Source organism: Sus scrofa, chromosome 4 (genome assembly GCF_000003025.6).
Source record: "Sus scrofa isolate TJ Tabasco breed Duroc chromosome 4, Sscrofa11.1, whole genome shotgun sequence".
NCBI classification, from domain to species: Eukaryota; Metazoa; Chordata; class Mammalia; order Artiodactyla; family Suidae; genus Sus; species Sus scrofa.
In genome coordinates this window covers 57,754,948-57,770,183 of record NC_010446.5, presented here as the reverse complement: position 1 = coordinate 57,770,183, position 15,236 = coordinate 57,754,948, and the positions used below count along the sequence as shown (strand labels likewise).

General features: G+C 36.3%; 1 protein-coding gene across 4 annotated transcripts in view; it reads left to right on the top strand.

Moving 5' to 3' along the window:
• Positions 1-8,935, top strand: part of ZC2HC1A (zinc finger C2HC-type containing 1A) — a 58,643-nt gene extending 49,708 nt beyond the window's left edge. For all 4 annotated transcript variants that reach the window (XM_005663013.3, XM_013996660.2, XM_005663015.3 and 1 more), the window contains 2 exons: positions 836-943; positions 6,275-8,935. In XM_005663013.3, coding sequence (XP_005663070.1) covers positions 836-943; positions 6,275-6,440 — 274 coding nt within the window. In that variant the 3' untranslated portion in view covers positions 6,441-8,935. The remainder of the gene's footprint in view (positions 1-835; positions 944-6,274) is intronic.

Here is a 15,236-nt window from a genome sequence, read left to right as displayed (position 1 = left end):
AACCACAGCAACACCAGATCCAAGATGTGTCTGTGACCTACACCACAGCTCACGGCGACGCCGGATCCTTAACCCACTGAGCAAGGCCAAGGATCGAACCCACAACCTCATGGTTCCTAGTTGGATTCTTTAACGCTGCACCACAACAGGAACTCTTTAGCTGTTTTTTTTTAACCACACCTTACATGCTCAACGTTATTATTTAACAGTTATTCATAGGTACTTAACACATCTCTATTTTGAGGGAACTATAGATTTAAACTTTAAAAAACTGAAGCCTTTTAGAATCATTAACTTATAAATTTAATATAAAGAATATATACTTTTTTTTTTTGTCTTTTTGCCTTTTCTAGGGCTGCACTCGCAGCATATGGAGATTCCCAGGCTAGAGGTCTAATTGGAGCTGTAGCCACTGGCCTACACCACAGCCACAGCCACACCAGATCCTAGCCGAGTCTGCGATCTATATACCACAGCGCACGGCAACGATGGTTCCTTAACCTACTGACTGAGGCCAGGGATCGAACCCGAAACCTCATGGATCCTAGTTGGATTCCTTAACCACTGAGCCACAACGGGAACTCCGGTATATCTGTAATTTAAATGATTTTATGTACCATCAGGACAGTGGTAGTAGATGCAGAATGTTCTGGTTTCTCCCTAGCATTAAGGATTTCAGATTTAAAATAATTATTTGGATTTTAAACTTTTGAATTTACCTCTCTATAGCTTCAAATTATTTTTCTTATCATGCAAATAAGCAATTTGAGAAATAAATGCTTACTATTCACTAGTTTTTCTTTTTTTCATTATGCCATCTTTTTCTCTCTTCTAGAGCTAATATCAAACCTCGAAATACCACACCACCTAGTTTGGCTCGAAATCCTGCCTCAGGTGGGCTCACAAGTAAAAGAAAAACATATACTGAGAGCTACATAGCCAGGTATGGATTTAGGTCTGATGTTCTAATAACTAACATAAAAAATGGGTGTATGTTGTTTTCCAAGGATTATATACAAAAATTTCTATCAGGCTATTTATAGAAAATCTAATTTTTCCTTTGCTCTGATTTAATTTGGCTTTTATGTTATACACTAAGGAATTAGAAGTTTTGGCATAAATGATGTTTTCTTATACCTTGTAGTTATCATGTTTTCAGTAAATACTCAAGGCCAGTTCGTTCAGCTCCACTAGATGCATTAGTGTTTTTTATGTCTTAATTTTAATTGCAACATGGTTGTTTTTACCACTATAAATGGAATAATATATCCTTTACACCACTGCTATTATCTTCAGCAGCATTTTAATACATTTAAACTCCCCTGCTGAGATTGTGATTATCCGTGTACTTCCCTTTCTAATCTGTCACAATATTTGTACAGCTTCAACATTCACTCTTTTTAAAGCACATAATGAAATCATTCCAGTTAAGATATTTGTTTTTTAAATGTATCCCAAGTTATTCCAGAAAGTTTTAAGGAAAGGTACAGAAGGCCATGATGTAGAGTGTGATACAATATTTTTTTTTAAATGAAAGAATAGAAAAACAAAAGATGGGAATTAAAAGATACCAGTGAAAAAAGAAGTGCAGGAGTTCCCGTCGTGGCGCAGTGGTTAACGAATCCGACTAGGAACCATGAGGTTGCGGGTTCGGTCCCTGCCCTTGCTCAGTGGGTTAATGATCCGGCGTTGCCATGAGCTGTGGTGTAGGTTGCAGACGCGGCTCGGATCCCGCGCTGCTGTGGCTCTGGCGTAGGCCGGTGGCTATGGCTCCAATTGGACCCCTAGCCTGGGAACCTCCATATGCCGCGGGAGCGGCCCAAGAAATAGCAACAATAACAACAACAACAACAAAAAGACAAAAGACAAAAAAAAAAAAAAAAAAAAAAAGAAGTGCAGTTAGTCCACAAAATATGTGTCATGAGACCTGTAGATAGACTAGCTCTGGACCACAAATTAGGGTCTAAACTTTGTAGCAGCCAATGTACAGGAGAAGATAGGAGTAGTTATGTGATTCAAGAAGTCTAAAATAGAAAAATAAATCACTTTCTCTATGAAAGTATACCTAGTCCTGAGGCCTCCAAAGTTGTCCTGTGATTGCTTATAAGGAGGCACTGGATAATTTAATGGTTTACTTCTCTCTTTCCTTCCTTCCTTCCTTCCTTCCTTCCTTCTTTTCTTTTCTTTTCTTTTCTTTTCTTTTCTTTTCTTTTCTTTTCTTTTCTTTTCTTTTCTTTTCTTTTCTTTTCTCTTCTCTTCTCTTCTTTTCTCTTCTCTTCTCTTCTCTTCTCTTCTCTTCTCTTCTCTTCTCTTCTTTTCTTTCTTTCTTTTCTTTCTTTCTTTCGCTTTTTAGGGCCACCCATGGCATCTGGAAGTTCCTAGGCTAAGGGTTGAATCAGAGCTACAGCTGCTGGCCTACGCTACAGCCACAGCAACACGAAATCTGAGCCACATCTGCGATCTGCACCACAGCTCGTGGCCACACCAGATCCTTAACCCACTGAGCGAGGTAAGGGATCCAACCCACATCCCCATGGATCCTAGTTGGGTTCATTAACCGCTGAGCCACAAAAGGAGCTCCTAAATTTTTAATTAATGTCCCTACTGAATCCGTACTAAATATGGCAGTGGATTTCATAGGGTGTTTTTTTAGGATGCCCTCAATACAGGCCTATAACATGATATCCCATGAATCACCAAAACCAGTTGTGATGTAGGTGTGTTAGGTATAAGTGTATGTATTATGTGCTTTTGTTATAAGTGCATAGCTTGTACAGTTATTCAGATTTAATCCAGGGACAGATTTTCAAGTATCTAAAATGCTAGCTCTCCATCCTGGTTGACCTATTAGAAAGAAGCATCTATAGAGCTTTCCAAAAATGAACATGATGAGGTCCCTCCTAGGGACTTTGATTTCTTTAGTTTGGAGAGTGGGATCTGGACATCTATGATTTAAAAAGTTTTAAGAGTTATGCTTATGCGTAAGATGAGAACCATAGAGGAATTGAATTGCTATCTTTTCAGCTAGATTTAATAAATACCATTTATTTCACTTGAAGTTTTTCTTTTTTTGTCTCTTTTTTGCCGTTTCTAGGGCTGCTCCTGAGGCATATGGAGGTTCCCAGGCTAGGGGTTGAATCGGAGCTGAAGCCACCGGCCTACGCCCGGAGCCACAGCAATGCGGGATCCGAGCCGTGTCTGCAACCTACACCACAGCTCACGGCAACGCCGGATCCTTAACCCACTGAGCAGGGCCAGGGACCAAACCCGAAACCTCATGGTTCCTAGTCGGATTCGTTAACCACTGTGACATGATGGGAACTCCCTTTGCTTGAGGTTTTGATACATGTTAAATATCAAAGAAATGAACTTATGTTTCCTGGAGTCCTGGAGTGTGGCTGTACTCTGTTTTTATGTGTGGAACCATGTGTTTTGAAATGTTCTCTTATAAAATGGAAAAGCTAATAAATACATATGCTTTAATAAAAGGATCATTTTATCTTTCCAAAAAGGCAGACAAAAGAAGTATCAACAGACAGAAGCAAAAATCACATTAAAAAATAAGCTAGGTGCCCAGTAAATATTTTTTTTTGATGAGTAAGTTAATGAGTAATACATGATGAGGACTAACAGCAAAAAAACTTGGTTCATTTAAAATGATAAAGCAGGAGTTCCTGTTGTGGCTCAGCTGTAAGGAACCCAACTAGTATCCATGAAGACACTGGCAGGTTGGATCCCTGGATTGGATCCCTGGATTGCAGGGTTGCAGGTGCGGCCCTAAAAAGACATACATACATATATACATACATACATACATAAAATGATAAAGCAAACTCCTCAAAATTGATCAACAAAAAGAGAAGGTACAAATAATATGCCGAATGAAAAGAATGTATCTGCAGATCCAGCAGAGATTTAAAATTATAAGAACAACTTTCTGCCAGTAATTTGAAACTTAGATGAAATGGAAAATTTCGTAGTAAAATGTATGAAAACCGATTCGCAAGACTAGAAATTATCATCATTAAAGAAATTGAATCAGGAATTCCCGTCATGGCTCAGTGGTTAACAAATCTGACGAGGAACCATGAGGTTGCGGGTCGATCCCCAGCCTCACATGGCTTGGATATGGTGCTGCTGTGGCTCTGATGTAGGCTGGTGGCTATAGCTCTGATTAGACCCCTAGCCTGGGAACCTCCATATGCTGCCAGTGTGGCCCTAAAAAAGGCAAAAAGGCAAAAAGACAAAAAAAAAAAAAGAAAAAAAAAGAAATTGAATCAGTTATTAGACCACACCTGCTTCCTCACCATGACAGAAGTACACAGGCACACACGTACACACACACACACACATGTTTATACACACACAAAGAGGGCTTATGAGAGTTTTTACATAGTAGCTTCTACAAAACTTTTACAGGGGAGGGAGGTGAAAAACAAAATTCTTCAGCTTCATTTCAAAGGTTTAGTAAAAACCTTGATATCCAGACTAATGAGAGAATGTAAAATTATGATGTCTTACTTACAAACTTGAAAATACGTATAAAAAATCTCTAAGAAATTTAGCAAGCCCAATCCACAGACATAAAATTCATGACACTTTAGATTTATCACAGAAAATAAGATTGATTTAACACTGGAAAGTTTATTCATATAATTTATCACATCAACAGATTAAAGGATTAAAAATATTGGTCATATATGTATATATGATTTACTGCCTATTTCAGATTTTTAAAAAAGCTGTTAGAAAATTAGGAATAGAAAGGAAGGTAATTAAATGACAAGAATATTAGATTTACTAGGACTCTACATCAGTCTTCATTTTTAGTATTAAGAAGCATTTTCTATAAAAGTCAAAATAACACAAGAATGTCAGCTATAATTTGTTTTAATGTAGTACAAGAAAAATGAAAGTTATAAGACATGGAAATAAGAACAGAAAACTTTTATAGTTACATACAATATGATTATGTAGAATGTCCAAAAAAATAATAATAATGAAATTTTTAATAAATTGGCTTGTTATCAGTATATTGAAAGTCATTGCAGTCTATTTGTTAGCAACAAACAGAAAATGTAGTTTTTAGAAATACCCACACACAAACTCACAAATTTTGAGGTATATAAGTATCAAATTAAAACCAAATAAGAACTTTAATTTTGATGGGGAAAAATCGCAAAACTTCAAAGATGTTAAAACGTTAAAGTAGAAACATGCCTTCTTTAGAAAGCAGAAGATTCAGTATTGTAAAGCTTTGTATCATCCCATAAATCAATGTATAACTTCAGTGCAGTTTTCAAACAAAATTTGTGTATCCTGACTAGTTCTAATCAGTCAGGACATCCAGTGTTAGCCAGGATGAGGTGAAGAATAGTGCTCGGATGTTTTATGAAGCTGTAGTAATTAAAACATGATAAGTGATTCAAGGATAGACAAATAGAACAACAGACCATGGTGGAGTAGTTAGAAAAAGACCCCGTGAATTTTTTTTTTTTTTTGTCTGAACTAGAAGAATTTTTTTTTTTTTTTTTTTTTTTTTTTCCCCACTGTACAGCAAGGGGGTCAGGTTATCCTTACATGTATACATTGCAGTTACAGTTTTTTCCCCCACCCTTTCTTCTGTTGCGACATGAGTATCTAGACATAGTTCTCAATGCTACTCAGCAGGATCTCCTTGTAAATCTATTCTAGGTTGTGTCTGATAAGCCCAAGCTCCCGATCCCTCCCACTCCCTCCCCCTCCCATCAGGCAACCACAAGTCCCTTCTCCAAGTCCATGATTTTCTTTTCTGAGGAGATGTTCATTTGTGCTGGATATTAGATTCCAGTTATAAGTGATATCATATGGTATTTGTCGTTGTCTTTCTGGCTCATTTCACTCAGGATGAGATTCTCTAGTTCCATCCATGTTGCTGCAAATGGCATGATGTCATCCTTTTTTATGGCTGAGTAGTATTCCATTGTGTATATATACCACATCTTCCGAATCCAGTCATCTGTTGATGGACATTTGGGTTGTTTCCACGTCCTGGCTATTGCGAATAGTGCTGCAATGAACATGCGGGTGCATGTGTCTCTTTTAAGTAGAGCTTTGTCCGGATAGATGCCCAAGAGTGGGATTGCAGGGTCATATGGAATGAACTAGAAGAATATTAACAGTGAGATTAAGTAAGCTTTTAGTTACACTTAATATTATGGTCTGTTTCCCAAGAGTTATGTGTTGTACACTGCTGACAGGAACTTTTGTGTTTCTACTTTCTGTTCCTCTCCAGGCCAGATGGAGACTATATATCATCACTTAATGGCGGAAATGTTAAAGGCATTGAAGGAAACTCAACAGGACACTTACCAAAATTCTGCCATGAGTGTGGGACTAAATACCCCGTAGAATGGGCAAAGTTCTGTTGTGAATGTGGTGTTCGCAGAATGGTTCTGTGAACAGAATCCAAAAAGAAAAAAGAGCTAAGTCCAGAATCTTATGACTATTGCTGCTTGGACATCTAGAGCACTTCCGCTAGTGATTTCATGCTAAAATCATTCAAAATACTTGTTTTCAACAATTTTTGAATCCTTTGTCTGTGTAATGTGTTATGTGTGTGTATATTTGTGTGTACATATACTGTATATAATAAATACCTGATAACCTAAACGGTGCCATTCAAGGAAATACTCACTGATTAGTTAGAAAATAATTTCAAGTGGAATTACCAATTTAGGTATTTTCTGTTATTGTTAAGCGTATTAAGTGTAATACCTCCTCAAACTCTCAGACACTAGTGGTTAGCCCTTTAAGCTTTAGTATGGTCATAACTTTGAGCAGAAAATTGTAGTAAACATTTTTATTATTGGTGCCTGGTTCCAGACAGTATCATTGAAGGACAGGATGCTTGGAATTTTAGAACTGAAGAGAATATTTTTAGTTCCAGTTATATGAGGTCATTTCTTGTATGGAATTCTTTAACAATTAATTTTATAAATATGTTTTAAAAGAGGAAAAAAAAAAAAAAACCCGGGAGTCTGTGTTACCCTTTTACTCAGTGTGCTATTAACTATATAATTTCGAGACCTTTACTCATTCTTTAAAATGTAATTATGCAGATTCTCTTTCAGAGACACAGGGCTGAAAATACAAATGTATTTTATTCTAGTTACAGTGGAATAATTTTTTTAGGACTCAGTGTGTATTAGTTAAACGTATATTCCTTATCCTTTTATTTTTTTTGGCTGCACCCACAGGATGTGGAAGTTCTCAGACCAGGGGTTGAACCCCACATTGCATTTGAAGCCTGTGCCGAAGCTGCAGCAACGCCGGATCCTTAACCTGTTGTGCCACAGGGAACTTCCTCTTTCTAATTGTCTTCAAATTTCACTTTTTCTCTTTCTCTTCCCTAACCTCATATCTGAAGAGTAGTTTTAATCTGATTTTTAATTTCATTTTTTCAACTTTGCAAATTTAATTATTTAATAGAAGATTCACAAAATTCCTTGTAAAATCTTGTATTTATTTCTCTGTATTTGAATTTAGAAGCAGCCATGTCAATGGGCTTTAAAACCATCTCACCTAATAAACAATAATTTCAGTATTTAATCATTAGTGCAGGTTATGCAGGCAAAAAATATTTGAATTTTAGTCACTTAAAGTATAGTTAGATGTAGTTATGAGTAAGATAAGAGAATAATTTTTCCTACTCATATTTTTAGTGTTTAATGCTGAAACACCATTCACATGACACTAAAAAGCAACTGAAAATGCATTGCTTTAATGGATAGCTGATTTATTATGCAATTAAACATTGGCAAAAGTGTAATTATACTTTATCTTTAATTTGGACTAAAATACAGTTTTTAATCATTGTCCCTTTCAGTGTAACATAGTATTTAGTAGTAGATACCTTTGCTTGTGTAGCCATATTCAGTAATACAGTAGTAATTTTGTTGAATCAAGCCTAACAGAGCCTTGATCTTATTGTAAAGGTGCATTCAATCTTTTATAGGCAGTGTCTAGCTTCTTATTTATGATTCTGATCAACTGTAAGGATTAGTGTAGAAACATGTGGCTTATAACTTTCTCTGAAATATATTTATACCTATAACTTTATTCTTTTTTTTTTTTTTCTTTTTCATTTGGGCAGGGGCTGCTTTAGACCTAATGGGAATTGTTGTTATACTTTCTTGACTTTCTATTAATTTTTATTCTGGTTATCCATATTCACTTATTTGAAGGAAGGGTCCATCTTCTAGAATAAACTGTAATAAATTTAGGGGAGTTACACACATATTAGAATTTCATTTCACTAGTTTATGTTCTTCTGTTCTATTATAAATCCTATGAAGAAGAACTTTAAACTCTTGTTTTATCTAGAATCGAGCACTATTTTCTTTCAGATATGTTTTAAAGATCACAATTTTTTGTCTGCCCAACAAAGGGTTAGGTAAATGAACTTAAAGTGGCACATGTGTGTTTCTGACTAAATTTTACTATAGCAAGTAAATGTTTAATGTGCTAACTACATGGAAGTGAGTTGATAAGAAATGATTTGATTCCAGAACCCAGAGATTATTATAAACAGTAGGTGAAATCTATTTATGAATTATGAAATGTGTCAATGCAATGTATTTAAATGCATTTTTATATTATTTGGGTATATTATTCTCATGATTTGTTGTGCAATAGTTGTTTTTAAGAAATTTTCCTATGCATCATTTATTTTATTTTTATTTATTTTCACAAGTATTTTCCAGTGTGGTAGAATAAAAAGATGATTGTAAACTTAAATTGAAAATGTAAAAATTGCTTATATATTACTCTGAAAGTTATTAGCTTGAAAAAGTAAGATTATTCTGGCTGCTGTTGTCTCTTGTTCACTTTTTTTTTTAATAACAAATAATGTCATCGTTTTTGAAACTATTCAATAAACACATGAAGCAAGAAAGTGCTAGTTGGTTTTCATTTATGTCTTGTCTTTTATCCAGACTCAGATAGAAAGATAGGAATATGCTGAAATATAAAGAAAATATTCAGGTGTTCCCTGGTGGCACAGTGGGTTAAAGATCCAGCATTGTTGCTGCTATGGCTCGAGTCACTGCTGTGGCATGGGTTCAATCCCTGGCATGCTGCAAGTGTGGCCAAAAAGATAAAATATTTAAATTGCAGACCTTTAAATGAGAAAACAGTTTTCATTGGCAGTTTTATTGCGCTATCAGCTTTTAAATAAATTATTACTATTTTATTGAAGTGTTTTATAACCTAAAACTATTAAAAGTGTTTATTCACAAGGTTTTTAAGGCATAGAAACATTCTCTTTTTAGCCAATGAAACGCAGCAGTTGAAACATTAGGGAAGTCAAGGTTGACAGAAAACATTATGGATATTTCTAATTAGTATACAGTTCAGTGGAAAAAATATTTGTTTATGATGGATCCTTAGTTATTTAGATCATCAGGAGCCGTCTCTAGTGAAAATACGATCAAATTAGACGTGTTTAATTTGTACTCAATTTTCCTTAGGCTAGAGATGAATACTTCTATCATGATCAGGGAAGGAAAATAGAATAGGTATATAGCTACAGAACTCTTGTATCTCTTTTTGCTTTGCAGATGTATATTTTATATGTTAAGTGTATTTTTAGTACTACCATGATAAGTGTATTTTTAGTGATAGGTTTTTTTTTTCAACTGACTATATTATTGAATATAACAGTGGGGAATCATTAAAATACAGTTACTGATAGCCACACTTGCTTTTATTTCCACTTAGAAAAATTTTAATTTTTGTCGCAATATTTTTTTTTGACAGTATAAATTGGTATACTTTATTTGAACACAAATACTGCATTCTCAAGTTCTCATCCAGTGAAACTATATGTGATTTATAATTTTTGGCTTACTTTGAAAGAGCTCTCAAATTTATCTACAATTATGAATTAATGTGTGTGTGTGTCACAGTATTTCTTTTACACAATTTTGTTTGGCTTATATGTGAATTACTTTCTTGCCACTAGAGGGCGCTTTTGGATAATTTAATATTGCCAGCCTCCAGTTATTTTAAAATAAGTATGATTTTTTTGATAACATGAAATAACAGAGATTTGCAAGAGTTTTTCTGGGGTTTTTTGTGATTTTAATAAACTATATGTTGATTTATTTTTTATTATTTTTTTAGAAACCTAGTCCAGCTCTTTTTGGGCACCAGACTGGTAGTTTTTGATAGAAATATTTAATACTAAAACCTCATATAATTTTATTAGCAAAATTATGTATCAGGCATATTACTCATGTACATTATTGATTAATTGTACTTTATACTTGATCTTAGTTTTACAAGTTATAATCTCCTGTAAGATAGGGATTTAAAAAAATTAAATCAGCTAGCTTTAATATTATCTAACCTCTGCAAGTGACATCGATTTTAAATGGGAGCTAAATAAGTGCCCAGACCAACTAATATCACAAAGCTAAAACTTTATAAACATTTTAAAAATGTTTTATATATTCTTCATTATATGAAATGCTAGGAATCAAGAGATAGAAGCAAGATGTGATTTAGTCCCTATGCTGAGGTGGATAATTTATTTGGGGAAGCTGATGTGTAAACAGATAATTACAACTTAAGACAAAAAGAAGGATTCTTTTTTTTTGCTTTTTAGGGCTGCACCTGCCCCATTTGGAAGTTCCCAGGCTAGGGGCTGAATTGCAGCTGCAGGCCTACACCATGATAACATAGGATCTGAGCCACATCTGTGACCTGTGCCACAGCTCAGAGCAACGCTGGATCCTTAACCCGCTGTGCCGGGACCCTGTGTCCCAGAGCTCCAGAGATACCACCAATCCCATTGTGCCACAGTGGAAACTCCTGTATTGTCAATTTTAAAACAAATACATAATGCTTTTTTAATCTTCCTAGAAAAAGAAGAGGGTTACGTTTTTCAGAATCACTTGCATGTGATTATAGTTTATTTAAAATCACTTCCTCATCTTCATTTGTTTTCTGACATTCACAGATGTAGATGATAGCCCTTGTAATACAGTTATGCTGGTTTGTTTCTGTAACACCTTTTTTATTAAAAGTGGTATCTCTCAACTCTGTGCATAATTTCATTAAGCCTATTTTTCTTGAATTTCACTCTTATTTATTACATTCTATTATAGCCCTCCCCCTTAAATGTTTATCACTTATGATTTGAAGAATCCAAGGAATGCAAGTGAATTTTAATTTCATAGAGCATAAAATAAGAATTAAACATAGTATAGAAATATCTTAGAGGGTTTTTTTTTTTGCCATTCTGTTGAGCTGTGGGGGGCGTGTGTGTGTGTGTGTGTGTGTGTGTGTGTATTGGAAATATTTAGATCTATTTTTACATATTTACCTATTGTATTTTACCAAATGTTAAATGATTTAAAACTTTGAACAGTTTAAAAAATTATCTTGTTTTCTTCTACTTGTTATTTTAGTCAAGAATAATACTTTAAGGAGTTCCTGTCATGGTGCCGTGGAAACAAATCTGACTAGGGACCATGAGGTTGTAGGTTTGATCCCTGGCCTCACTCAGTGGGTTAAGGATCCGGTGTTGTGGTGATCTGTGGTGTAGGTCTCAGATGTGGCTCGGATCTGGCGTTGCTGTGGCTGTGGTGTAGGCCAGTGGCTACAGCTCAGATTAGGCCCCTAGCCTGAGAACCTCCATATCACATGGGTGCGGCCCTAAAAAAAAAAAAAGAGTCAACAACAACAAAGAATAATACTTTAAGAACCAGAAAGTTTAAAAAAAATATTTTTATTCTTGCTAATCTTTCCAAACTTGAGTCCTTATAAGGAAAACTCCCATATGTACCCCCACAAGAAACATCAGGAATTCTTTATTTTATTTTGAAAACTAACTCTTCAAGGGTAGTTCTCTTTGGAAACATGCTATTCAATTAACTATTAATTTGAAAATTTAAAACACTAGGTTTATTTTCCAGTAAATTTCTTACCATAGACAAAAATCAAAGCACCATTTAAATGAGCAGCATGTATGCTAGATCACGTCTGGGTCTTTGGTGAGGCACTATATTCTTATGGTCTTTGATTTTTTACAATTCTCCCTCTGGTATCACTAGAAATATTGTTTTCACTGATGCCATTACCAGAAAGCTGTATGTGAGGAGGGGCAGGGGCTTATCACTCATTGCCTTAGATACTCTAGAAAACATTGACCAATACTAGAAATTAAATATTGCCTAAGACATACCTAGTAGTGAAAAATTGTCTTGATCTACTTTAAACCTAATTTTTTTCACTGTCTATAATGAGCATTTGTCATGTTTGTAGCTAGAATCTTTCAAAAATCCTATGTTTGATGAGTTTTCTGTGTTTGAACCCTACTGCCTCAAAATCGTAGCCAGAGTTTAATTTTCCATCCTTTCTTGCCACCAGTAGTCATGTGACCTTGGAACTACTAAACAACTTGGATTCTTATTTTTTTTCTTTTTAGGGCCACACGCATGCCATATGGAAATTCCCAGGCTAGGGGTAGAATTGGAGTGCAGCTGCCGGCCTATATCAGATACAAGCTGTATCTGTGACCTACGCCACAGCTTGTGGCAATGCCGGATCCTTAACCCACTTAGTAAGGCCCACATCCCCAGGGACACCATGTCAGGTTCTTAACCTGCTGAGCCAGAACAGGAACACCCAGACTTGGATTCTAAAACAAGTAATGTGAGGGAAAAGACACTCTGTAAGTTTCTGTTGTCTCCTTAAGGATGGTGGAGAGAGATTTATCTTCAAAGGCAGCTGTGTCAGAGTCAAGAAGTGGCACACTTGGAGTTCCCATTGTGGCTCGGCAGGTTAAGATCCTGACTAGTCTCCATGAGAATGTGAGTTGGATCCCTAGCCTCACTCAGTGGGTTAAGGATCCAGCATTGCTTTGAGCTTCAATGCAGGTCTCAGACTATGATCTGGCATTGCTGTGGCTGTGGTGTAGGCCGGCAGCTGCAGCTTTGATTCAACCCCTAGCCTGGAAACGTCCTATGCTGCAGGTGCTGCCCTAAAAAGAAAAAAAAAGTGGAACCCTTGTTGCCAGAGGTGACTTGCCACTTTTAACTCCGGACCAGGGACTATGCCAAGGGGGAAAGCAGGAAGAACACACTGATTCATGTGAATAAATCAAATGGCATCAAAGGATTAAAGGTAATGGGTTACAAACGCAGAGATTTCAAAACCAATCTTATGCTTACCAAAGGTGAAACTATTGAGGGTGGTGGGAGAACTGGAAGGGTGGGAATAACACATAAACACCACTGTATAAAATAGATGACTAATAAGAACCTACTGTATAGCACAGGAAAATCTACTCAATAGTTTATAATAACCTATAAGGGAAAAAAAATGGATATATTTATATGACTGATTCATTTTGCTGTACACCTGAAACTAATACATCATTGAAAACTATACTCCAATAAAATTAAATTAAAAAAGGTAATGGTTTATTAAAATATCAGTGGTTGAATGATGCTTTTTAAAAGGCAATTGAGAATCTTTTTTACTTTTGTATACGTAATAACTATGACAGCAGCTAAAGAATGTGAGCTCAGAGCTTCAGATCTAAGTCCAAATACTAAATGATTTAAAGTTATTTTACTTTTAACCTTAAAATTTAAAAAATCACGTGTCCTCAGGAGTTCCCTTCATGGCTCAGAGGTTAATGAACCCGACTAGGATCCATGAGGATCCTAGGATGGGCGTTCAATCCCTGGCCTCTCTCCAGTGGGGTTAAGGATCTGGTGTTGCCGTGAGCTGTGATGTAGTTTGCAGATGTGGTTTGGGTCCTGCATTGCTATGGCTGTAGCAATATGCTGGCAGCTGCAGCTCTGATTTGATCCTTGGCCCGGAAATTTCCATATGCAAAGGATGAGGCCCTAAAAAGCAAAAACAACAACAAAAAAATCACATGTCCCCATGGAGGCCCTTCAGTGGACTGTCCTCCAGTGAAGTAGCCTTTCATTATAATTTGGGCATTATTTCTGGCTGAACAACTGTCAGACTTGATTAGCTGGCTTCCAGAGAGTCTATGAATTACCCAACAGCATTTAATAAATTCCTTTTCCCTTAAACTGAGACTGGGATCTGTTATTTGCACTCAGAAACTTTTCAGTGGTAAAATTGGGTATGAACTTGTGCTTCCCTTTTATAATGACTATGGTAATGGGAGAAATGCTTAAAACCATATTTTGTAGGAAGGATTCTTTAATAGATTGACACTTTCCCTCATCCCAACCCTGGTATTAGAAAATCATAAACTGAATTTAAAGAAGCATACTTGGAGTATAACTGTATCTATCTGGCAGGGCTAATTTGAGGATTATCAGCAATGAGTATAAAGTCTTTGCTACAATGTCTGACACTTAACGGGCTCTTAATAAATGATGTCAATTGTTTATGATGTAATTTTGGATGTACTTATATATGTTCCTCAAATATTTATTTAATTCGTTTTATCTGCCAGGCACTGTTCTGGAAGCAGTGCACAAAACAGTCAAAAATGCCTGCCTTTTTGAAGTTCACCATCTAGTGGAGTAAAATTAAAAATAAAGAAGATAAATCAATAAATATATTTTACATTGGAATGCGATGAGTGCTGTGGCAGAAAATAAAGCAGGGAAGAGGTGATTAGAATGAGATGGGAGGGAGAGTGGAAGTCAGTATCATTTATTTTTTTTCTCCTTTAAAAAGAAGAAAAATGCCCACACCTGCGGCATATGGAAGTTCCCAGGCTAGGGGTCGAATCAGAGCTGCAGCTGCCTACACAGGCCTACACCACAGAGCTGCATCTGTGATCTAGGCTTCAATGCTACATCAAAACTCGGGAATCTTGGGAGTTCCCGTCATGGAGCAGTGGTTAACGAATCCGACTAGGAACCATGAGGTTGCGGGTTCGATCCCTGGCCTTGCTCAGTGGGTTAACGATCCGGCGTTGCCGTGAGCTGTGGTGTAGGTTGCAGACGCGGCTCGGATCCCGCGTTGCTGTGGCTCTGGCCTAGGCTGGCAGCTACAGCTCCGATTCAGCCGGTGGCTACAGCTCCGATTCAGCCCCTAGCCTGGGAACCTCCATATGCCGCGGGAGCGGCCCAAGAAATAGCAACAATAACAACAACAACGACAAAAAAAAAAAAAAAAAAAAAAAAAAAAAAAAAAAAAAAAAAAACTCGGGAATCTTAACCCACTGAGTGAGGCCGGGGATTGGACACACATCC